Genomic DNA, 26,745 nt, shown 5'->3' with positions numbered 1-26,745 from the left:
GCTAGTGACATATACGACTACTTCTCATGACTATTGTTACCCGGAGTCAGGCACTGGGCTAAGGGATGTGATACAGACCCAGTGACGAGGGTCAGGACAGGGGAGTGAGCTCAGAGAGCCCTCGGAGGGATAGGAACAAGGGACCTGCCCGGCGCTAGTCTGGGGTGGGGGTGGGAAGTGATCCTCTCCGGGACTGGCTCTATATACCCCAGTACTGGAAGCACCGGGATCCAGAACAACTGTCCACCTGGGAAGACCAATGTCCTCATCCCCACGAATCCTTGCAATAACCTCCCATCACCAAGAGGGCAAACCTCTTCCCAGCAACCTCCAAGAGTTCAATTCAACATCAGGAAGAACATTCTCACATCTGGAAGTTGTGGAAACGTTTGTGCTAGGGAACCCCTGCCCTACAAGGTCTCCAAGTCATGAATCTGGAGATCTTGATCTCACTGGTATTATCCTGGGCAAAGTTACTTCTCCCTCAGTGAGCCTGAGCTTTTTCCTTTGTAAAATGAGGAAACAACAGTACCAACTCCTAGGGTGTCATGAAGGTAGAATGGCCTAAGCATGTACAAAAGAGCAGAGTGCCTGGCACTTAATAAAGGCTCAATTATTATCAAAATTATTATTAAAAATGACCTCAGGGGCTTCCCTGGTGGCGCAGTGGTTGAGAGTCCGCCTGCCGATGCAGGGGACGCAGGTCCGTGCCCCGGTCCGGGAAGATCCCACATGCCGCAGAGCGGCTGGGCCCGTGAGCCATGGCCGCTGAGCCTGCGCGTCCGGAGACTGTGCTCCGCAATGGGAGAGGCCACAACAGTGAGAGGCCCGCGTACCGCAAAAAACAAAAACAAAAACAAAAAAAATGACCTCAGAAAAGGTGAAATGACGTACCTGACCAGGGTGAATCAAGTTAGGAAACGGCAAAGCTGGGGTTGAAGCCCAGGTCTACGGGACTAAGTCCAGTCTGTGTGTGTTCCGACACGTCAGCTGTTTCCTATACGCTTGACTCTTAGAAGGCACAGCTGCCCCACAAGGCACACTTAAAATACCCTTCTAGTAAGCTGAAACACCAGTTTGGCAAAAATTAGGGCATTTAACATTCCATGCCTCAGTGTATTTCCTGAATTATTGCTTATTTGCTTGGACATCATGAGCTGTGGTTCATTCATCAATTTCCTACAACTGTGAATCCAAGACTACAAAAGCCCCACTGCTGTTAAATCCTGGAGTAGCTTTTTATACAATTCTACAGTCCTCTTGTCTTCAGGTTATCTAGAGCCTATGAAAGCCTGGAAAAGCCCCTGGGGAGTGTCACTGAACAACTCTTAGCCAGAGTGGATTTTGCTGAATTTATACAGCCAATCAATAGCATCTACAGAGCAGGCAGGGAAGTCTTTGATACTTCTCTGAATTTACCCACAGGATCAGACACAAAGGCTGTTTGGGCTTAATGAGAGATCACCTAGTCTGGGGCTTTCATTTCCCATATGAAGAAATTGAGGCTCAGGGCGGGGATATGACTTGTCTGATGTCACCCATTAATGACAGAGCTATAACCATAATTCACATCCCATACTACCAAGCTAGGGCTTAAAAAGACCCACTTTGTCTCACTATGCATTATGTTTACAGTGATCAAATGCATGACAGTATAGGGGCTTGCCTGGTGGCGCAGTGGTTGAGAGTCCGCCTGCCGATGCAGGGGACACGGGTTCGTGCCCCGGTCCGGGAAGATCCCACATGCCGCGGAGCGGCTGGGCCCGTGAGCCATGGCCACTGAGCCTGCATGTCTGGAGACTGTGCTCCGCAATGGGAGAGGCCACAACAGTGAGAGGTCCACGTACCGCCAAAAAAAAAAAAAAAAAAAAAAAAGAATCCGCCTGCCAGTGCAGGGGACACGGGTTCAAGCCCTGGTCCGGGAAGATCTCACATGCCGTGGAGCAACAAAGACCGTGTGCCACAAACACAGCAGTAATGCTGTGTTTCCTAAGAGAATTTATAATATCACTTGCAGAATGAGGAAAAACCTGATCGTCCCTATGCCCAGGCCCCAGTACATTGTCAGAGCTCAAGTGCCAAGGATGAGGAAGTGGTAAAAAGAATACGGAACCTTGGCAAACTCTGATGTATCCGATTCCCACAATTCCATTATGCCAGTGGTTCTCAACTTTTTCCGATTCTTAATTCTTTCTCAGCCATCTGAGGAGCCTGACACATTGTCACTAGTAACTGTGGATTACTGAACAGGAATTCTCAAAAGGGTAGATCTGGGAGCAGAGAGGAAAGTATACAGTTAGAAAAAGCCTCTCGAGTTTCCGACATTCCCTGTCAGGGGATTTTCCCTTGACTTGATCACTGCATTAAGCATTAATGTGGTAAAGAAATTTTCTGGAGGCAGTCTTGATAGTATCTGTCCTGCTACCTCATAAATTCATTAGGATTTGATAAACTCTATTCCAAATTTTGGTTCAGAAAATGTTGTCACAATAGGGAGGGAACAATAATTTAATACTAGAATTTATTGCTGGTTTATTACTATTAACACTAGAATGCTGGGACTTCCCTGGTGTTCCAGTGGTTAAGAATCTGCCTTCCAATGCAGGGGACGCAGGTTCGATCCCTGGTTGGGGAACCAAGATCCCACATGCTGTGGGGCAACTAAGCCCACATGCCACAACCAGACAGCCTGCGTGCCACAACTGGAGAGCCCATATGCCGCAACTACAGAACCCACATGCTCTGGAGCCTGCATGCCACAACTACAGAGCCCATGTGCCCTGGAGCCCATGCACCACAACTAGAGAGAGAAAACCTGCACGCCACAACTAGAGAGAAGCCTGTGCACCACAGCGAAAGACTCCACGTGCTGCAACTAAGACCCGACCCAGCCATAAATAAATAAATAAATAAATAAATATTTAAATATTTTTAAAAATACTAGAATGCTAGAATTTGCATTCTCAAATTACTCAAGGACCCAGGGATCCTGGAGTTAAACATGATGCAAGCCTCCTCATGAACATTTTAGTGCCTTTGAACGGAGAAGGGTATCTCCTTAGTATTCAATATGAAATGGAAAAGTGGAAGGAAGATCCATCCATTTCTTAAGAACATGAATTTCCAGATTACGTAATTACTTGAACTATACTCCATAGGTACCCCATTGGAAAATAACAGGGGCAAATATTTTATTCATACAACCACATGAACTACTTTCAGCTTCAGAGTGAGCTTGAGGAGTAATAAAGTCCAGGCCACAGCTGTTGCTTCCACTCACGTAGTTTTGTGTTGTAATGTGTTTCTTAAGTTTGCATAGTACATATTAAAAAATAATACTGTGATAAGGTCTTCTTTGAGTGCTGGCTTGTAGGTACTGACTGGAGGGTTAAATAATAACTGCAATAGGATAAACCAGGAAAGACAACAGATGGCAAACATGCTGCCTCTCATCATGCTCAGGCCCAAGGCAGACATTTTTAATCAATCACAGAGTTTATGTTGCCCTCAGATGCAGCTTGAGATGCTACCTCAGCACAATGCTCTGGGCAGCCATTACAAACTTGGAGTTGTTTATGAGATGAAATCTCTTCGCTTTCTCTAAGGTATGTGCTACTGTACTTGATGCTTTTGTTAAAGAACTACTGTGATCACAAGTGTTATGATTATGCATATGGATTGTTTTATGAAGAGATAATGGAGGTAACCATGGGAACTTCTGGTAGAGGTTGTTTTATAATATAATCTTTATCTGTAAACCCTATACAGAATTTGTATATCCTATACAGAATTATGTTAGATTATATATGCAATAATGACACAGATGGGATTCATGGTATATTATGTATTCAGTAACATATTCCTTTGGTGACATAGGGATGGGCAATATCGACAAATGATAAGGTGAAGGAGTCAAGTTAGCACAAGTGGCACAACTATCAAAGCATTTCTCAGCCTGAGACCCTGTGCTGGGAAAACCAGGCTGACCTGCCCAATAAGTAAAAACAAGCGTTGGACAAAGAGATAAGGGGTAAGAAAGTCCTTTGAATACTGTGAGATTGCATTTCCCAAACCCCACAATTAAGGAGAGATTCTGAGCCAGCAGGTCTGGTATGAGGCTAGGGAGTTGGTGAGTCTGATACACGGTCATGGTAGGAACCACTGCCTTAAGGTACCATATAAATGAGAGGTATGCTGTGGTCATGTCTTGACCTTCTCTGCCTTGAGTCTTATATGGGTTTATGGGCAGCCCCTTGGCTGGTGTGTTGTAACTCAGTTTCCGTCAGCCAGCCAACAAGAACTTATTGATAGTATACTATGGGCTTCTTAGATCATGGCTGGCATTCACCATCTGACCCTTTTAGATTCGATTTCCCCAAACCTACTTCAACCTGCCAGCCTTGGCATGTCTGGGTAACACCCATGTCTTAGTGCCTGATCCTATGGTCAAGCATACAGGAGTTTAAGTTAATGGAAAAAAATCTCAACTTGGTGTAAGCTCAGGCAAGGTCTACACTTAAAGGGCACCTGTACTTTTACGCCCAACATGGAAGGGAAGCAGGCAAGATGAAATAGTCCAAAAATATTTTTGGGAAATACAGGAATGATGGCTTTGTTTGGTGAGTTTTCCAGGTTGACAGAGCATGGATGGCAAATAGATTTCAACTTAAGAACGAACCAACGCCAACTGATTGGTAGGGGCTGCTTATAAGGCTGTGTTGGATGGGACTTCCCTGGTGGTCCAGTTGTTAAGACTCCATGCTTCCAATGCAGGGGGTGCGGGTTTGATCCCTGGTCGGGGAACTAAGATCCAACATGCCACGTGGTGAAGAAAAAAAAAAAAGGCTGTGTTGGAAATGATTCTGAGGTCAGGTCTGGGCCCAGAGGGAAGAAGTGCAGTGACTGATTAACAATGTGAATGGAGGATGGACTAGGAGCACACGTGCTACACTGACGCTGACCTCCAGATGCTAGCTAGGATAGGGAGAAGAGTGAGGGATGGGCAGAATTTTTGGAACTGGCCAACTAGAAGTAATCACTTCCTTGGCGAAGGGACGTTATTAATGACTGAGGCATCTGTCACGTGACGGACTGGATTTAGTGTATAGGACTGAGTTTCAGTCTCAGTTCTGCTACTGGGACTGGATATCCTACTGTATATCTGATGGCTGACAGGGAGGGAAAGAGAGTTAGTACTTATTAAGTAACAGCTATGTGCCAGGAAGCACTAAGTGCTTTATATACATCGCATGATTTCATTAGCTCCTCCGAGCTTCAGTTTTGTCATGAAATGGGAATAACATCGTCAGTGTGCTGTGTCAATTAAATATGGTAATGGGGTGAAATTTCATTGTATACCGTACATTGTTATATTGATAGAAATACAGAGTATTAGTGCAATGACGATCCACATTCAAGGCATGATCTACTAGTTAGCCACAGGCCTCAGCCTCAGACAGTCTTGGATCCCAGCCTCATTACTTACTAGATTTTCCCTGTACCCCAGTCTCCTCAAATAAAAAATGGAGATAATATCAGTACAATCTAATGAAGTACCTTGATTACAGGAGACAACTCATGTAAGAGAGTGATCAGCAGAGTGCTTGGCACATAGCAAGCATTTGATAAACAATAACTGCTTTAAAAAATAATTCTTCCTGTTAATATTATTTAAAAAGATCAGATCTTTGTCCCAGGTTTCATTAATGGACTCCAATAAAGTTTTTCATTCATATAAAAGTCTGGTGGACCATTCTCCGCAGGAGTGAGAAATCTTAGCATACGCTGTCATTTGCCAAGCAGGATTGGCCATTTTTAGAAAGCAGCAAGGCTTACCTGTCTGTTTCCGTTGATGACAGAGAAGTGTCCAGAATGACGGTGATTTCTGGCTTGGTGGGTAACTTTACTAAATGGGTAGCATTTCCCTCAAGGACAGACTGAGTGGCACAGAGTAGAGGATTAAAATGGTCTGTCCCCATGTGCAGCTTGTGTGAGGAGTACTGTATCACATCAGAAAGTAAACCTGGGGGCTTCCCTGGTGGCGCAGTGGTTAAGAATCTGCCTGCCAATGCAGGGGACACGGGTTTGAGTCCTGGTCTGGGAAGATCCCACATGCCGCGGAGCAACTAAGCCCGTGAGCCACAACTACTGAGCCTGCGCGTCTGGAGCCTGTGCTCCACAACGGGAGAGGCCGTGACAGTGAGAGGCCCGTGCACTGCGATGAAGAGTGGCCCCCGCTCGCCGCAACTGGAGAAAGCCCTCACACAGAAACGAAGACCCAACACAGCCAAAAATAAAGAAAAAAAAGTAAACCTAAAACGTTGGGTGAGAGATGGGGAGCGGTTTGAGTGGAGAACTGAAGCTGCTGCACGTGCTGCTTAGGCTGCTCCCTAGAGTGAATGCACTGCCATTTGGATGGGGTGTGCTTTGTGCCTGAGTTTCTGTCCTTTCTGCCTGTGACTGGAGATGGGCATGATGTAGGATATGCTGCTTGACAACCAGTAAGATATGATATATCTGGATGGGCAGTAACACACTACTTCATTCATTTCTCTTTTTAATATGGTGAAGAGAAAAGGCTTTTAAAAAAGAAAAAAGCTCCCTTCCACAGAAAAGCCATATGTGATCACTGTAAAAATCCCAGGAAAAAAAGAAAAAAAACCCACTTGTAACTTTACCACCCATTGATAACTACTGTTAGCATTTTGATATATTTCCTTGGAGGAATTTTTAAATATATATATATTTATGTATACATGTGTTGGCATATACGTGTTTATGTACATATACTCATATTTGCATAGCTGCAAATCATACTGTGAATGTTATTTTTTCTATTTTTTTTTTACATCTTTATTGGAGTATAATTGCTTTACAATGATGTGTTAGTTTCTGCTTTATAACAAAGTGAATCAGTTACACATATACATATGTTCCCATATCTCTTCCCTCTTGCGTCTCCCTCCCTCCCACGCTCCCTATCCCACCCCTCTAGGTGGTCACAAAGCACCGTATTTTTTCTATTTTAACATATTGATACATTCCCATTTCAATAAAAATTTTGAGAGGGCTTCCTCTCAAAGGTTTTATAACATTTCTGTATATGGCTGTACCACAGTATACTTAAAACACATTGCTTATCACTGGACTATTCAGTTAACAATTTGTTATTAAAAGAAATGGTGAGACTAAAAAAAAAAAAAAGTCTGGTGGAAAATTGATGTAATTTTGGGTCTTGCAAATCAAAGTTTGAGTCTCTTATCCCCTGACTTTCCCAGAAACAAACAGCAGACAGTAAAACTGGGACACTGGCCCCTACTCCCCAGTCAGGAGGCAGGCTGCTACGACGGCACCGCAGAGCTTGGGGATGCCGAGCCTCGGCTCCGCGATCTCGCGTACCACTAACTCAGAGTGGATGGGTGGTTTCTTGTGGAATCAGCAGTGCTGCTGGGTAAATGCCGCACACAGACACTTACCACTGAGAAGAACTTGCCACAGGGGGCAAGTGGAATCTCTGCTCTGACTGACACAGGATGGACGAGCAGAGGAGACCATCCATCAGTGTCAGGAAAGATCTGAAGCACCCGGCTAGTCAGTTGAAATAAAATAAATTATTTACTGATCTCAGAATCCAGCTGCTCACTTGAATGCTCATAAAGAACGCTGGCTGCCCTGAACTTTGCAGTAGATGATGCTTCAGAAAGGAAGAATTTCTGGACTACTGTGTGCAGCCTTTTGTTGTTGTTGTGAGAATGAAAAGGGTGTTATCATCTGCTTTCCAAGAAGGAAGTAAGGGTCTTAATACATACCTGAGCTCATCTACATGGGAATAGGAAATGAACTTATTTATTCACTGCATGATATAGTACTCATGGGCACAGTTTATCCTACTGTCACAAAATTACTTAGGATTAATTCATGAAGTTTTTGCTTGTAACGGTAAAGACTGAATTTAGATTCATAACAGAAACAAATGTTCTGACAACATCTAATATTTTAGAAGTTCCTCAGTTGTGACTTTCCACCAGAGGGTGCTATGTGTGCCACTGGAAGCATTCAGAGGTGACTGGGACCAGCTTCCAGTCACCTCACTTCTGAGACCAATGCTCTAGACAAAGACACTTGCATTACTATCATCATCTATTTCTACCTGACAAGTCTCCACCGTAACTTTGCCAATAGAGCCACTACTTAATTTGAGTGATCTGGTTAAATACTTTCAAGATGGTGGACTAGTGCTCGCTTTGGCAGCACATATACTAAAACTGGAACGATACAGAGAAGATTAGCATGGCCCCTGTGCAAGGATGACATGCAAATTCGTGAAGCATTCCATATTTTTATACCCTGAGAAAACCATAATTCAAAAAGAGTCATGCACCACAATGTTCACTGCAGCTCTATCTACAATAGCCAGGACATGGAAGCAACCTAAGTGTCCATCGACAGATGAATAGATAAAGAAGATGTGGCACATATATACAATGGAATATTACTCTGCCATAAAAAGAAACAAAATTGAGTTATTTGTAGTGAGGTGGATGGACCTAGAGTCTGTCATACAGAGTGAAGTAAGTCAGAAAGAGAAAAACAAATACCGTATGCTAACACATATATATGGAATCTAAAAAAAAGGTCATGAAGAATCTAGGGGCAGGACGGGAATAAAGACTCAGACCTACTACAGGATGGACCTGAGCACACAGAAAGGGGAAAGGGGAAGGGTAAGCTGGGATAAAGTGAGAGAGTGGCATGGACATGCACTACCAAATGGTATACACTACCAAATGTAAAACCGATAGCTAGTGGGAAGGAGCCGCATAGCACAGGGAGATCAGCTCAGTGCTTTGTGACCACTGAGAGGGGTGGGATAGGGAGGGTGGGAGGGAGGGAGATGCAAGAGGGAAGAGATATGGGGATATATGTATATGTATAGCTGATTCACTTTGTTATAAAGCAGAAACTAACACACCATTGTAAAGCAATTATACTCCAATAAAGATGTTAAAAAAAAAAAAAGATGGTGGACTAGGAGAGAAAGCAGTAGGCAAAATAAACATAATAATGACAATAACAGCACTAAGATAAGCTACTACGTGCCACTTTCATACACAATCTTGAAAGGTAAACATTATAATTCCCACTTCATAAATGACAAACACTAAGACTGAAAGGGGAAGGGACTTGTCTAAGCTGACACTGCAGGCAAGTGGTAAAGCTGGGATTAAAACCCATTCTTGCCTGCAGAACCTGGGCTCTTTGCACAGATCCTCTTGTGGACTTTTTCCTTTGAATGAATATACACATCAGAATCTGATGGATTCAAGTTTGGCTTTTTGCCTTTGGAAAAAATGTGGGGAAAGAAGCCACGCTCTTGGTTATCTTTCCAAGGCACTGCTTTGCACCTTGGGGAACAGCAGGGATTATGCTCACCCGGGAAAATCCTCGCCTTGTACCCTGGACCTCTATCTTGACTGCAGTCAGGCTACTTACTGGGCTTCTTAAAACTAGACCCACTCAGAAAAAGCAGACCCTCTGTTACTGGGAAAGAAGTGCAGGCAAACGCAAATGATGTCTGAGTAGCATTCTTATTTTTAGCAAACTTTTAATTGAAAATATACAAAGTGTATAAATCCCAAGAGTTTATATAACTTGACTTTTCCACAAAGTCTACATACTCATGTAATCAGCCCCCAAATCAAGAAACAGAACCTTACCAGTACCCCAGATGCTCCCCCATCCAGTCACTAGAGCCTCTTCACTCTCCAGGATAACCACTATCATTACTTCTACATATTATTTTTGTGTACTTTTGAATGTTATATAGATGGAATCATACAACATGTGCTTTCTCCCCCTTTTTTGGGCACCTGGCTTTTTTTTTTTTTTTTTTGCGGTACGCGGGCCTCTCACTGTTGTGGCCTCTCCCGTTGCGGAGCACAGGCTCCGGATGCGCAGGCTCAGTGGCCATGGCTCACGGGCCCAGCCACTCCGTGGCATGTGGGATCTTCCCGGACCGGGGCACGAACCCATGTCCCCTGCATCGGCAGGCGGACTCTCAACCACTGCGTCAACAGGGAAGCCCCTGGCTTGTTTTTGAGCAGCCTTATTAATTTTACTTCTATGAGAGATACCAGAAAAAGCATCTTTAGAAAGAACAACGCTGAAGAACTTTATGTTTTAAGAATTAACATTAAATAAGCCATTTTTACCACTTTAGAGGTTTTTTTTGTGAGGAGGGAGAAAGAGGTTTACGGAGGGGGAAAAAAGGTAGGTTGTGTGTGTTCCAATTCAGATACTCGGTGCTAATTCATCTATTTAGTCTGTCAGAATCACCATCATCTTACAAGCTGTTGTTTACTGAGCACTTGCTATGTGCCATGCGCCTTTCTAAGTACTGCGCGTGTGATAATGACTTTTCATCCCCGTAATTACCCTATCTACGAGACAGAGACTATTATCTTCATCTTACAGAGGAGGAGATTGCGGCTCTGCATCACTTGACTGTGTTGATACAGCTAATGAATGAGCCAGGGTTTGTACCCAGGCTTCTAAATCTTCAGTCTGTCCTCCAAGCTTCCACTATATTGCCTCTCCACTAACAGCTCACTTACAGTCTACCAACTGCCAGGCCCTGCGCTAAGCTAAGTGGAGTATCTGACTCATTCCCCACAGCAATCCTAAGAGGCTGGCACACTGATATTCCCATTTAAACAGAATGGAATCAAGCCTCAGAAAGATTAAGACACTTGCCTAATACCGCTGGTTGTTGACAGAGCCACAATTTAAACCAGATGTGATTCTGATGCTCATCTCTTAATTAGTAAGCTACTGTCAGCATATTTCAAGCTCCTGTCAGTCAAGTTGGGATGAATATTTGAGAGCTTTTTGAGACTTATTACAAATTAGCCACACTAATGCCCACATTAGAAAAGGTTTTATTATGAGACATTTACAAAACATTTGTGAGAAACATAACATTAGTGAGCCTTACAGTTAGAATTCAAACTTTCTCCCTTTATGCATGAAACAAACAAAGCCCAGGAAGAGGCAGTGTGGCAGAGGTCTCGGCAGAGCCCGGGAGTAGCTCAGCTCCCTGACTGGGTAAGCCTGGCACCTGTACCCACTCCCCTGCCCTCCCATCATCCTCTTTTATGTGGCAGGTGCACTCCAGTTGGCCAGACCAGGGTTCTGCCCCTGATACCACTAACTACCTGCTGTGTGAGCATGGGCATGAGACTTCACCTCTCTGCCAGACGGAGACCGTAAAAATACCTATCTTTTAGGCAGGTTAGTAGTGCATGTAACGCACTGAGCACAGTGCCTAACACACGCACATACCTATAGATGACGGCCATGAGGATGGTGACGATGTTGGCGTATTCATATTCTGCTACTATGACACTTTTTCTACCTCTGTTAGGTTTAAGTCAAAACAGAAATTTAGCACTTAATGGAAACAAATTAACCCCAAATATTAATTGAATTTTAGTTCTAGATTATCTGGTGAGGATCCAAATATAACTTCTGAGATCATTAAAAAGCTTCCTGAATAAAGGCATGAATGAATAAGGAATGGATTCATGGAGTAAGGAAAGGCAAGTAGCAATGTTACAAAGCAGTTCTAAGGATAGGATGTAGGAGAGAATTACAGAATGGAAATTATGGAACTTCACATAAGTCAATCAGTCTGCAAAGAGTCTCAAGTTAGTTCTATTTCTAATATTCTGTTTCATAAAAAAGAAGACAAGACCGAGCACTCAGGTGGGAAAAAGGAGTTACTTTAAATTTCACTGCTTCAACATTTTCTCTGAAAACAAATTACCGTTAGTCATTCAGGTCACATAAAAGTTGTATGTTGCTTCTTTCCCTATTTCGACACTGACCACTGATAGAAAGTTGACACACTTACCTAACTGTACATCAGTCGTGAATCGGAGTCTGTGAATCATGCTGACTTTGAATGACTTGTAATGGTGGCTGCTCAGCATATCCTGTACTGTAGCTATGTCAATTTGCGAATCCTCCTCAAAAACCCCGTCTGCCCTTGAACCTGGGGAGGAAAAAGCAGTTTAACACATAAAGATACATGAGGCTTGGCAAATGGTGTCTGCTTAAAATGCTTCGGGATAAATTAAAATAATATGGGCTATTTAATTTGGAAAAGAAAAGGCTGAGCGATGACTTAATAATGCCATTCCAGTAAACAAAGAATGGTAACATATTAATCATTGAACAATTAATTCCACAAACACTGCCTGTTCTATGGCAGGCCCTTGGCTGGGCAGCAGCAATACAGAGGGTAGAAAAACTCCTGCTCGCCAGAAGCTCTGTCTCCACAAGAGTAAGTCAAAATCACAAAAGCATGGGTGGCCACACTTCTTGCTTCTTTTTCTATTAATTTTCCTGATCATAAAAGTAGTCCATGCTCCTTGAAGAATCCCTGTTCTTCCCACGATTCGCAAACTGTCTGTTTATCAGCTTCCTGTCCTGCGCCCCACAGCCTCCAGTGGTTCAGGTACGAGCCTGCTCGCACTCGGATGGCTGTAACAGTCTCCTCAATGGCCTTCTGGCCACCAGGATCCCTCAGCAGTCCAGCTACTACAGGACTTTCCGATTTATCTTTCTAAAGGTTTGATCACTCATTCACTCATCAAATGTGTAGTGTGCACTAAGTACTCTGATACTGATAGTGGGGACAAATAAAAAGACTGGAGCTCAAAAATCTTCCCTGGCTTCCCAAGGCCCCCTGAATGAAGCACACTCTTTTCAGTCAAGCAATCAAGGACGTCCGCAATCTTGCTGAAACAAAGATTTCCCATTTTATTTGTCATTTCTAACACATACCTTCTCTCAGCTCTTCCCAAACTCCTCAGACTATATATAGGTTCGGGTTTTTCTACTTCTGGTTCTTTGCTCATGTGGTACCGTTGGCCTAGAACATCCCTCTGTCAAAACTCCACCCAGGCTAGCTCAGATTCCACCTCCTCTTGAACTCCATGGCAGCTGGTTTATACTGGACTTGGAGCCAGGGAGACCTGGGCTCAATTCCTGGCTCTGCCTCTAACTTACTGTGTGATATTGGCCAAGTGACTATTTCTCTCAACCCCAGCATCTGCCATCCACAGAATACCAAAACATATTTAAAGAATCTAGCATGTAATACGCTTAATAAATAGCAGTCATGATTATTTTTATTCTCTTGTCATAGTGGATCACATTTAGGCTTGCACTAGAATTGCTGAGTGGTTGCTGTATCCTAAATTGGAAACTCTGTGAGGATCAGTAAAGTCTCTTATTCATCTCTACATCTTTTCCTGCAAGCAGTACAGGCAACTGGCAGCTCCCACTAAATTGTGCTAAATAAACAAATCAATCAATAATAATAATGATAGCTAGTACAGGTGAGTACTCACACATCAGGCATGGTGCTGAGCACTTCACACATGCATTTAAGTCTCAAGACAACCTGGTCCTATAATTTTCGTATTACACAGATGAAGAAGCCGAGGCTCTGAGAGGCAAAGTCACACGCCCAAGGTCACATAAGCAAAGCTAAACTAACTCTCGTCACCCCCCATGCCTGAGTTTGAAATGTGGTCTTCTGAAGGTATGGCTGCTGGTGGGAGGGAGCATCTGTCTAGAAGAGGCCAACCAGAGCTGGGGGCCCGAGGCCTTGTGATGAGTACACAGAGACGGTTCCACAGGGAGACCATGAGAGAACTCCTTGGCACAGAGTTGGAGGAATGGAAAACTCTAGATTTGGGCATAGAACTGGAAAATTCTCTATGCCTACCAATTACACACTTTCCTTCCCACAGTTATTGCTTACAGGGGAGGCTTTTAAGGCAAAGCTGGTTTCTGATGTCTTCACATTTAACTAATTTATTAGGAATTGTGCATTCTATTTCCAAACACTACAACTATTCCCAGCTTAGACCATTCTAGCACCTACAAGGATGCTTTCGTCTCAGTAAGGCTGCAGCCTCGGCCTTAACGGGCCAGTCACCGAATGCCTCTGACACAGTCCCACGTGTTGACCTCTCCGCCCAGGTCACCCTTCTTCCCGTTCCACTCCCTCCTGGCCTTTTTCTCCAGGCCTCCTCCCCATCCCTCTCATGAGCTTGGCTCAAGCTCAAGTGACAGTCCAAGGAACCCTAAGTCTAGCTCAGCTCCTTCTGTCACTGCACCCTGCATTTCCCTTCAGGTTATTTATCACAGATAGCAATCGTCTGTCTCCACCATTAGACTGTAACCCCAAGAGCAGTGGCAGAGTAACTGCTTTACTAAACACCACAGCCCAGACCCTGCTAGTGCTACCATGCACAGAATAAAGCAAGAGCTCAATAACAATTTACTGGATGAATACCGAGTGCCGTATCCCCAGGATCAGAGAGGCTTAGTGACTTAACCAACATCACATTGCTAGGACTAGCAAAGTTGCACTCGACGTCTGCAAGGGTCATTGGGTAACCCTGTTCCTTTTTCTGGAACACTTGTGATTTTGGATAGAGATGCTGTGATTATGATCGCTACTGTCTCCAGAGTAACGTCCACATCGCAAACCAAGAGGCTGGCTAGAAATTAAAGTTTCAAATAGTTATTCACTTTCTCCAAATATACCTTTTACTAAAACAGAGCTGCCAAATATACCTTTTACTAAAACAGATTACTTTAGAACCTTTTAAATTGAGAATTTTGGAGAAATACTAAAATCCTTTCATGTTTTTTTTTTTGTTTTTTTTTTTTTAGCGGTACGCAGGCCTCTCACTGTTGTGGCCTCTCCCGTTGCGGAGCACAGGCTCCAGACACGCAGGCTCAGCGGCCATGGCTCACGGGCCCAACCACTCCACGGCATGTGGGATCTTCCCGGACCGGGGCATGAATCCGTGTCCCCTGCATCGGCAGGCGGACTCTCAACCACTGCGCCACCAGGGAAGCCCTCCTTTCATGTTTTAAATCATTTAAAGCCATCTTTTCTCAGAAAATGCCATTATTAGATACAACTCAGCTTAAGAACTTCTGTTTTCTTTACCAATTAGTATTTTCTAAATATTGCAGGTATTTGATTTGGAAAGAGGTAATAGCTCATTATGCTAAAATGCCAATTATTTTAAAAAAAAACACACTTAAGAGTTTTACGTTTTATGAGGTTGGATTAAAACCAATTTAAAAATTACTATAACGTGACATAATTTTTTACTGTGCAATTTCAATGCCAGCTGCTAATAAAGCATCTTAGATGCTTTTAGATAAAGTGGTGCATAAATATGGCTGGAAATTGATTTAGCTTCTTGCAGAAGCTACTGAAGAATGACATATTTTGTTTAATACACCAGCTAATGTAGTCCTAAAAGCTCAAACAAGTGCCAGTTTTCACTCCTAAATTTGCTGTGCGAGATTAATGAAAACTTTATATTTTGCTGAAATGTTAATAATGGGCAGATGAGATGATAGGATTTTAGTAGAGGTCTTAAAGCTATGGAATAACCAGCAAGGCTTGTCAATTTCCTCATATTAATTTTGTTCAAGACTTATATAGCTGGAGCTGGCTCAACACACTAATGCTTCTTGCATTGACCTTCTACTCTCTGACAGTGTAAATTCATATCCCATTTGAGGATTTAAGTTCCCTTGATACTTGGGTGAGTTCTGAGCCTTGCCCCAGTTGACAAGGGGTGTGTTTGCTTTTATGGTCAAAAGGGCAGCAGCATCGGGGGAGCAGAGAAGGAAGAAACAGTCCTGCATTCACCTCTGATACATGCCGCTCACCCCCAAGCAGGTTATCTGCTGAATGGGAACAACTTCTGGTTTTGGAGTTCCAGTGTCATTTCTCAAAGTAGGCTCAGGAATGCCTCTGCTTGGAGGGGGCATGTCTGTGTGTACAGATCAGTCAGCCATGCAACCTGCAACTACTGTCCCCATGCCTGCAGTGTGCTAGACTGGGAAGGGACATTGATGAAGATAAGGCAGGGTTCCTGACCTTCAGGAGCTTACAAATTCACTACAGAACACCAAGAAAACAGGACAAGGCAGAGAGAAGTGCCCAATAAATGATGCACGCAACAGACACTTAATCTAAAGGCACACATCTGAAGCAGAGCATTATAGCAAAAGCATTTTTTTTTTTTTTTAACCAGGAAAGTTCTGTTCTGACTTTGCATGTACACCTTTACTGTTTGTATCCCTCTGGAAAGGGGTGAACCCAAACACACATGAAACATGCTTGACACTGCACCACAGTGCATATTAAAAATATTACTGTACTATCAACTTCACATTCCAAAATGACTTCTGTTAAGAGAAGACATTTTTATCTACTTGAAGTAAAAAATAGAACCAGAATGTCTTAAAAATAAACATATTAAAAAAAACCACTCCCCAAACTGTTAATTTAATTGAAATATAACCCTTTGGTATTTTGTTAAATTAGCAATTAAAAAGGTCACAAGCAATTAAGTGAAACAAAAGCCACACTGTGTTCATCTACATTAATGCTGAATTGGGTCTCCTCACGAATGACAAGATAAATTGTAATGGTGCCTTCAAAGACTTCACAATGTATTTTGTCAAAGTCGAGAGTGTTAATGTCTCTATGTGCCATGGATTACCATAATGTATTGTGTCAAAACGCTTGAGCTGCAATAACTCAAAGATGTATTGTGATAGATCAAATTTTGGGGGGGGGCCTAAAAGTGACTTGAGCACCAGAGCTCAAGCGGACTGACAACAGGCTCTGGAAGGATGACAGAGAGCGTTCATGATACAGAAAGCACTGGGGGACAAGCAAAAAATCCAAGAGAGGAAGGAGCTTAGCTGTCTGGAGTAAGGAATCAGGAAAAAAGGAAACAAGGAGTGGCACCTGTCTTAATGGCAACACCAGGCCAGGGAAGAGGGAGCAAAGGGAAGCAGAGAGGAGGGGAAGGAGGAGGCTGGCGGGGTGTAAGGCCTGCACCGAAGAAAGAAAGAGAGCCGGGATGTGGCCCTGGGGCTTAATAACACTGGAAGGAACCTGGAACATCGAGTTCAGAGATGTAGATTCAAATCCTAACTCTGACACCGTGGGTCAAGAGTGGGTCAAAAACCTTGCCCAAGGTTCCACTGTTGGAAAGAGGTGGAGCTGGGACACATCTATCGGACTCAGGAGTCATGTTCCTTCTCCTGCCCCTCCAGTGTCACCACATTCCTACAAGCAGCAGCAAGGACAGGGACTGTGTGGGTAACTGTAAACTCTAAGTCAGTGGTTCTCAAAGTGCAGCTCAGGACCCCAGGTGTGGGGGGAGGCGGGTCCATAACCTCAGTACTATTTTTATAATAATAACAGTAAGACATGATTTGCCCTTTTCATGCCTAATACATTACAAGTGCACAAAGTAATAAAAAAAGTTCATTGATATGTTTCTGATTCCACATTGCAACCAACCTTTAGGAAACTATCACTTGAGTTTTGGTATAGCAACAAAAATTAATATGCACTATTATCTGAAAAGGCTGCTGAAATACTCCCCTCGTTTCCAACAACCTATCTATGTCAGCCAAATTTTCTTCATATACTTCAACCAAAACAATGTATTGTAACAGACTGATTGCAGAAGTAGATATGAAAATCCAGGTGTCTTCTATAAAGCCAACATTACAGAAATTTGCAAATATAGACAATAGTGCCCACTGGTTCAGGAGATTAGTCAATAACTTATCTTCCTGGTGGAACAAAAATAAATGCTTTTCAGAGAAAGGAAAACAAAAAAACAAAACAAAACAAACCCCAAACCAAAATAAAAGAGTGCTCTTATCATTAAATTTTTAAAAGAAAATATTTTTATTTTTAAAAATTTTAATAGAAATGTTATTTATGTTCACATATAATGGATTTACCATTATTTTTAATGAATTCATAAATATTTAAAAATCTCTCAGTTTTTATTCCTAATAAATAGATATAACTCAATAAACAAAAGCCCTTTGAGGCCCTCAATAAATTTTAAGAGTGTAAAGAGGTCCTAAGACCCAAAAGTTTGAGAACTGCTGCCTTTATTGGTTCTTATGCCATGTTTTCATTGTTCCTGGATGCCCATTTGGACAACCATGATGGGACACAAAAGTGCAGTTACAGCTCTGTATCTGTATTACATACCTGAAAACAAACACAAAAACAAACAGAAAGCCTGTACACACATTGTTAGAGTGACAGTCTTGTTTGCCACATGATCAGATCAAGGCTAATTACAACTAATTTTGTTTAAGAAGCATTTTCATATACTTCATTTCACTGGAACTGAGGGAGATACTTACAGGTACATACGTGACTGTCTTTCAGACAAATGAGCACTGATGATTAAATCAAAGCTCAGATGAACTCACTGTACGCCTCTAGCAGATGTCTTATGTTCATAGACACAAACTACATGGAACATTAGACTTCATTTATGGTTCAATGAGTCTCACGCCAAGTCTGAAAGGGCTAATCTAGTTATAAGTTAAAGCAATTTCCGTCTTCCATCTCCAAAAAGATCTACGCCAAGTCTAGAACTCAACTGGAAGTTCGAGGGCCTTTGCTACGTCCTTACCTCATAGGTACACTCTCTGTAGCAATGATGGCCCTGTTGACCATTCCTCCCAAGTCCGCAGTCACCCAGCACCAATCGTGTGCCAGAGCTGTGCTAGTGCTTCAGAAACACAGGAGGATGGCAGCAAATGTTTGCATTTGGCTGGTGCAAACAGTCTGTGAAGGGGAATAGTAGAAAATAAAATGGTGGGGGGTGGAGGGGGAGAAGTCTTCAAAGATAGGCACTGTCCATCTCAGGACTTGGCATACAGTAAAATACTGCTGTGCAAACAGCGAATGAAGAGTAAACAAACTACCTTCTGCCCCATTCTATCTTGCAGCCTCACTGCTACTCCCCACATAGAACAATGCCTGTTTCAGCTAAACTGGATTTTGTTCCGATTATACCATCTGGCCAGAATGTCCTTTCCACTCTTTAAAATTAATGCACTTCAAGGTCTAGTCCAAATGGACTCTTTCCTGATCCCTTTCCTGAAACCCTGTCTCCCTTTGTTGAAGGCTCTCATGATAAGTCTCTTACACGATAAGCATCTGTACTCCCCTTCTGGACCATGGGCTCCTTGGGGGCAAGAACATGCCATTCTACAGAGCACACAGTAGATGTTCAATAAATGTTGTTGGCGGCCTGAATGAGGTTGATGCCACACAGGTTAGCAATAACAGTACCTGAGTTTGTACACCATCCCTTGTACTTACCTTGGTTATTAGAACCTAACACACCATTCCTAGTTTTCCATTCAGATGCCCTACCAGACAGGGATCCTGCCTCAACAACAACTCCAAGCGCAATTAACATTTACTGAATGCTTACTATATATGCCAGACGTTATGCTCAGCACTTTAAATATATTATCTCATTTAAATTTCTCACTGCTCTTTTAAGTCGGATAATATTATCTTCTTTCTACAAGTGAGAAAAATAAGGCTCAGAATGTCATCCTGCTAGTATAGCCATACAACTAATACAAGCTGGAGTTTAGGAAAGGAACCCCGGTCTAATTCCAAAATTGTGCCCTTAACCACCACATAACCCCTTGGGTAAAATGCTCCTTGGATGGGCTGGGAATGTATAAATCCACGGGCCATAGCAGTATGTAAGGAGAACACAATCACACCTGCCTTTGCCAGAACAAACAATCAGGGATAAAACCTAATTCCCTTTACTCCTTCTGTAAGACTCAAAGCTAGATGTGTGAGTGAGTCATGGAGGAAAAACTCTCCTTTAGCTTTCTACATCCATCACTTTTTTTTTTCCAAAGGCCGTTTAAATCCCCAAAGACTCATACGCCCAAAACTTCTCTTCTATTAAACACTTCCCTTTGGCTACTAGTCATTTTTGCTGGTCTCTAAAAAATAATCCATAGGTGATATACTATAATATACACACGCGCACCTGCCTGCCCCTCTGCGGTAATCTCTTCAAAGCCGTCAGGGTCGTACTGTAGGATACACCCTTCACTGAATTTGCCATGCTACAACCAGGGTAGGAATCCTTGCTGTCAGTGCCTAATTGATTAAACTCTTGGAGTCAGAGCCTTTCCACAGGGAGATTTCAGACCCTCAATAAATCAGGATAATCTTGTTTTATGAGGTGATCAGAAAGAAACGATTTCTGGTTTGTTAGAATTTCTAAAGAGAGCGGATCATGGAGGTGGGAAGGTGGGGCTGGGGGAGGTGTCAGCTCTGCATTCAAGCTCCTGCCTGTCCCCCAGTCTCATCTTCCAGCACTCTCTCCCTTGCTCATTTCATTCCACTCCATTCATTCATTCCCAAATATGCCTAGCTCTTTCTTAAGAGCTTTGGACAAGTAGTCCCTTGGCCTGGAACATTCCTCTTACTCATTAGGGGAATAACTCCTTTTTATTCTTCCTCAAGGAAGCTTTCTCCTCCCATTCTCACCAGCTCCAGGCCCCTGCTATATACTCTTTTATACCCTTCACAGCACTCATCACAACTGTGAGCTCCATGATGCAGGAGCTGTGTATCCTCTCTACTGGCCCAGAGGAGGGGCCGTCAATATTTGGGGGATGAATGAACAAATATGTGTCTAGGGTGAAGCCTGTACAGGATGAAGCATGACCATTCAAGCGTCTGAACCACTGGCTCATTACAGGTTTGCCTGGAAGTTAGGTTGATGTCAGAATTCCCATCACTTCCTTTTCCTCCATTGTGTCTTTGCCCCTGTTCAAAACACAGGAAAGGGCTTCCCTGGTGGCGCAGTGGTTGAGAGTCTGCCTGCCGATGCAGGGGACACGGGTTCGTGCCCCGGTCCGGGAAGATCCCACGTGCCACAGAGCGGCTGGGCCTGTGAGCCATGGCCACTGAGCCTGCGCGTCCGGAGCCTGTGCTCCGCAACGGGAGAGGCCACAGCAGTGAGAGGCCCGCGTACCGCAAAAAAAAGAAGCACGAACCCGTGTCCCCTGCATCGGCAGGCGGACTCTCAACCACTGCGCCACCAGGGAAGCCCTGGAGTCTTCTTAAGAGCCTGGGCATTTTGGACAATTTACGTGACAAAATATCTAAGAACTGCAACATCTGATCAACACCGAGGCATCTCTCTCTCTGACTCCAGAGTCAGAGAATGAGGGCACACATGCTGGAAGAACCCCGCTTCCCATCAGGGGAGTCACTGCAGAAATGTCACCCGATGCATTACCAAACCATTAGTCAGGGGCTACAGGGCGGATTCTAGGGCCAGGAGCCTACCAGAGGGATGCAAATCCCTGTGCCCCCACTTAGAGCCCATACAGGGTTTGTGGCTCGTCAAACATGTTTCCTTACTGCTCTAATGTACCAGTGTATTGCTTAATGAAAGTTCTTAATTGTAATTCAATTAATTACATACACAGAGTCCCCAATTACATTTTCCAATCAGACACTGGCTGTGGTACAGGTCTAAATGCACTTAACCAATTTTAACCAATTTTAATATATTAAGACCAATTTCCCTTGAATACTAATTACTACCTAATGATAAAATGAAAAGGGGGGAACTTTCAAGAAAGGGGGAGAGTGAAAAATGCAATTCATGTGGAATTTCTCAGCCCACATAGCACAATGCACTCACTACTGAAGAAGTAGGTGTGGACAGGGCGCAAATTTGCTTCCAGTTCAGATCAGCACTGTTTTTTGCCCTAGGTACCACCTACCCTTGGTGCAGGCTGTTGCCCAAAGGGACCTGTGGGAAGTCTAAGCGTCTAGAGGGAAAAGGCCAACACACACAAGCGCAGACTAGCCGTGGTGTCTGCGCACAAGCACTCGCTTTGTGTCTTGGGCACACAAAGCCTGGGAATGGCCAGCTCTTTCATGGGGCATTGCACTTTACCACGTGCATTTAAGGCACACAATCTCAACTTAATCCTCATAACAGCCGTACAGGGTAGGGATTCCTTCCTACAGGGTAGCCCTACAGATGGGGAAATGAAGCTCAGAGAAGGACTTGACTATGGTCACGCTGTGGCTTCAAACATCCTGCCTTTCCCCTTCAACACACTGCCAACCAGCCCACATCAACCAGACAGCAAGAGGTGGAGACACATAGGTATTCTGGCCTCGGGGATAATGTTTCTGTTCCATTTAAATTCTGTTAGCGTGCAGCAAGCAGGGAGCTATTATCCAATATCTACTTGAAAAAACTCTCACCCATACAGAAAATTCCTTACAGTGAACACGTTTCCCCCCACCAGAGCCAGACACGTAACTGGCTTTCAGCAGTAATTCAACCTAAAATATGTACCATGAACACCACAAGTCATTTCCATTTGTAAACAGAGTTTATTTGCAGGATCACATTTTTTTTTGCTTTTGAAGACTGCTGTTGTGGTACAATAAAAGAGGCTTAAAGCCCTGGTACTTAAGTCACATGATACAAATTGGAGAGATTAGTAATTTGTAACTGAAGAAGGCAAACCCTCCAGAAGCCAAGTAGAACCACTAGGGAGTCTCCAGGGTTGGCAAAAAGAGCACACGTGGGAGGAGGGATTGGCCCACTAAGAATAAGCACCACGAAGAGGAGATGGAAACACACCAGGAGAAGCAGTCATTCACTGTCTACAGTTGCTTTTTTATTTAGTAAATTGGAGGGGGGTGGGGTGGGGGGAGGGGGGAATCCCAAGTACCACCACGAAGAAACCCTTATACCTGAAGACGCTCACCCAAAGCCCAAGTTCCTTTTAAACGGTACCACACACTTGCCCCTCGGTGCCCTAGTGAGCAGCCTGGTGATGCCAGGGACTCAGGAGGCTCCCTCCCTCCCTGGGAATGAACCACACCTGGCCACAGGCACTGGGATGTAGGGGGAACTCAGACCCAGGCCCTGCCCTTGGTGGATGGGGGTGGGTGGTCACAGTCCAGTGTGGGAGTGGGCAAATCCGTTCAGTGGAATCAGTGATCAGAGAGGGGTAAGGAGAGGGACTCTACCAGAGCCCGGGGAATGGCAGCCAGGTGGTCTGGGGAGGCTTCTAGGAGGAGTGGCCTCTTCTCCTGGGTCTTCAAGGAGAAACTAAAGGAGGCGAAAGAGGCCACAAACTGAGACCCAGAGATACGCTCCCCTGCCACAGTCCAGCTGTCTGGGTGACTGCCCACCTCGAGTTGAAGCTCTTCCTTAGAATAGCCTTAAATTAAGGAAACTTCATGAAGGTACTGAAATAATGGAAGGTCTCCTTGAAAAGGAAAGGAGATCAAAGGAGATTAAACTGATGTTTAAAGAACTGAATCCCCTTTCTATAGCAACTTCTATTTAGGAAACAAAATAATTAGATTCAGCTCTTTCACTAGACTTAATGGACAGAAGACACATTCTTCTAGGCCCCCTAATTATTATTCACAGGATGATGAGCAAATCACCGCCTTAAAGGCTCAGTTTCTTCTTCTATAAAATAAAGATGATGACCACTCTAGCCTAATAACGGCAGAACCTCTATCTCATTTAATCCTCACAATAACCTTGTGAAATAGATTCAACTACTTCCATTTACACAGGAAACTGAGGCTCAGAGAGGTGACATGATGTGTCCTATGTCAGAGGCTGCAGTGTCCACCGAAGGTCTGCCTCATTCTAAAGACTGTGCTTTAAGCACTATACTGAACTACTATGTGGGCACACTTGTGACTGATAAAACAGGGAAGACACAGCGTCTGACACTTTGTGGCACTCCATAAAGCCAGTTCAATTTCAGGTCTATTTTAGCTCTGATGATGGGAAATTCCCAAGTTTCTCTCTGAAAGCTATGGCAACGATAGGTTGGTTCATGCTGCATCTTTCTTCTAAGGCTCTGGATGGGCTATCCACAGATGATCAGTGGGCAAAGGAAAAGGTCACTGGCAACATTTGGCAGAAAATGAAATTGAGGTTCAATTTGGTGCCAGGATTTATATAGACACTTGGACAAGAACGGAAGTCTTCTAATGTTACATCCTCTCCATAATGTACTCAGGCTTCCTTCTGGTCTGATTCCAGCTTCTAGCAGACAGGTGGCTGAAGGATGTAGGAGATTATCAGACTAGAGTCCAAACTGGAAAGCCCAAGGACTTTGGCTTGTCGTTTTCTTACTTAGGCCAAGATCCAAGCACAAATGCTACCTCTCAGTCCCTAGGCAGAAACTCTTATCATATTAGCTTCATTCACAAGCTTCTCTCTCATAGTGTACAAAGACAACTGTCATCACCCTTCTTAGGACTGAAAATTTAGGTTGTTTTATCAACAATCTCAGGGTGGGCTTCAGAGTCAGATAGCTGACTTAGAATTCTGGTCCTATCACTTACTGACTAGCTAATTCTGGGCAAATCACAACGTCTCGCCACAATTAGAATAGTATCTTGTAAGGTGGTTGTGAAAATTACACGAGAGAGCAAAATGTCTAGCGTGATGCCTTACAACAGAAGGCCTGAATAATTAAAAAAACATCCTTTGATGCGGTTGGTATAAAAAGCCATGCCCTGTCCCTCTGTGGAAAAAAAACTGAAGGGCTTATATCTACTCTTATGGCAGTCTTCTCGATCAAATGTTTTTACTTACAGGTACACCTCTTCTGGGACACGAAAGCACATTTGCTGGAAGGTACGCTGCCTCTAAGTTCTCTGGTCCTGTGACACAGACTTATACATCTGCTCTGGCCCCCACTCTCCTTTCCCCTCCATTCTGCATCACTCCCTTCCCCACCACACACCTCCTTGAGGGTCCTGACAGTTCTATGATTCCAGACCTCCACATCCATGCCTCATCTGCTTTGTGAGCCACAGAATGCTGCTCTTCTGTTATTTATTAATTACAGTTAATATTTACTGAGTGTTTATTATGTGCCAGGCACTCTTTTAAGAGCCTTACGAATCCTCCTATCAGCCTTATGAAGGTAAATTAACTACCTAAGAGAGGTTAAGTAAATTGTCCAAGGTCACACAGCCAGTAAGTGGCAGGGCCAAAATGTGAACTGAGGCAGTCTGGCTTGATTGCATATTCTCTTAAACACTGCATAATAGATGCTCATAATTTAGTTCACTTCTAAAATGGCTTTAAGGATAACAAGCCTGTGTTGATCAAATATAGCAACAGAAGTGAAAAAAATTCTGTTTTTGAAATATTTTTCTTTGTTTCAATCTAACTTCTTAATAGGTAGCTACTGGGGAACAATATGGGTTCTTGATTGAAATTTCTATTCACAAAAAATTTTTAAATCTTTTCTATAAAAAGAATAAATTGTTTTTATAATTTACTTCCACTTTACAAAGACTAGTTACAACAGTCTATTGATTCCAAACCATGGACTGCCTGGCACACTTTGTAAATGCTGGTACGGTCTTCTTTCACTAACAAAGTGATTTTGACTCAAAGGCAAGCACTGCAAGTATCTTGCAAATCCTTTAAGATGGGGATGCTGAGGCTGACAGAGGTCATACAACTTAATTAAGACTATGCTCGTACTTAGAAGTGGAGTGACAACAAGAGCTCAGATTTCAAATCTTTATCCACCAATCCTCATAGCTTCTATTTCCTACTATAAGAACCTTATCTTAAAAGAAAAAAAAAAAGAAGAAACCCAAACAAACCCAGAACACATCTAATTTGGAATCACAGTATACTGTGAAATACTATGCAGCAGTTAAAAATGCAAGAGGTAAATCTATATATGGAATAATATATGGATTGATGCAGAATATGGAGTACTCTCTATGTGACATACTGTTACAATGATAAAAGAAAAATGTAGAACACTGATGACAGTTTGCTACCATTTTGTTTTTAAAAGGAGGGAAGGGCTTCCCTGGTGGCGCAGTGGTTAAGAATCCACCTGCCAATGCAGGGGACAAGGGTTCAAGCCCTGGTCCGGGAAGTTCCCACATGCCGTGGAGCAATGAAGCCCGTGCGCTACAACTACTGAGCCTGAGCTCTAGAGCCTGCGAGCCACAACCACGGAAGCCTGAGTGCCTAGAGCCCATGCTCTGCAACAAGAGAAGCCAATGCACTGAGAAGCCCACGCACTGAAACGAAGAGTAGCCCCTGCTCGCCGCAACTAGAGAAAGCACGCACACAGCAAGGAAGACCCAACGCAGCCAAAAATAAATAAATAAAATCAATTAATTAATTAAATAAAAAATAAAAGGAGGGAAATACATGTGTGTATATATATGTCTTTGTGTGGGTATATTCATGTACATATACAGAATATGCTTGCATATGCTTAGATGATCCCTGGAAAGACACCAAAATCACTGGGAACAACTGTTGTCTCCGGGAGAGGAATTAGGGGAGAGAAGAGAGGCTAAAAGTTTTCACTTTAGATGCTTTGTTATCTGAAATTATTTTGCATGTGTAAGTGTTATATATCCAAAATATATACCAAGATCCTAACAAATAACATTTTATCTTATTCGTATAACATGGAGTCAACATGAAACATTTTGAAACGGAATCCACTACAGAGTTACTATACGCAGGACAAGGCCCGTAGTGGGTGACGGGTGAATATTTGCTGAATGAATGAACGTCAACCTGGTATGGGATACCCTCAAAGACTTGACAATCTAGTGCGAGAGATAGACATCAAACACTCATTGGGAAAAATAAATAATTATAAACAGAGATACATGCAATGAAAAAAAAGTAGTATGCTCTATGATGGAATATAACAGGGGACCCAAATGAGGAACGGGTCAGGTTTAGGCAATGAGGGGACAGGGAGATC

General features: G+C 43.3%; 1 protein-coding gene across 1 annotated transcript in view; it reads right to left on the bottom strand.

Moving 5' to 3' along the window:
• Nucleotides 1-26,745, bottom strand: part of MAPKAP1 (MAPK associated protein 1) — a 229,780-nt gene that overhangs the window by 33,427 nt on the left and 169,608 nt on the right. The window contains exon 9 of the mRNA XM_079705813.1: nt 11,912-12,052. Coding sequence (XP_079561939.1) covers nt 11,912-12,052 — 141 coding nt within the window. The remainder of the gene's footprint in view (nt 1-11,911; nt 12,053-26,745) is intronic.

Source organism: Hyperoodon ampullatus, assembly GCF_949752795.1.
Source record: "Hyperoodon ampullatus genome assembly, chromosome: 6".
NCBI lineage: Eukaryota > Metazoa > Chordata > Mammalia > Artiodactyla > Ziphiidae > Hyperoodon > Hyperoodon ampullatus.
Note: the sequence above shows the minus strand (reverse complement) of the source record. Positions and strands in the feature narration are given on the sequence as shown.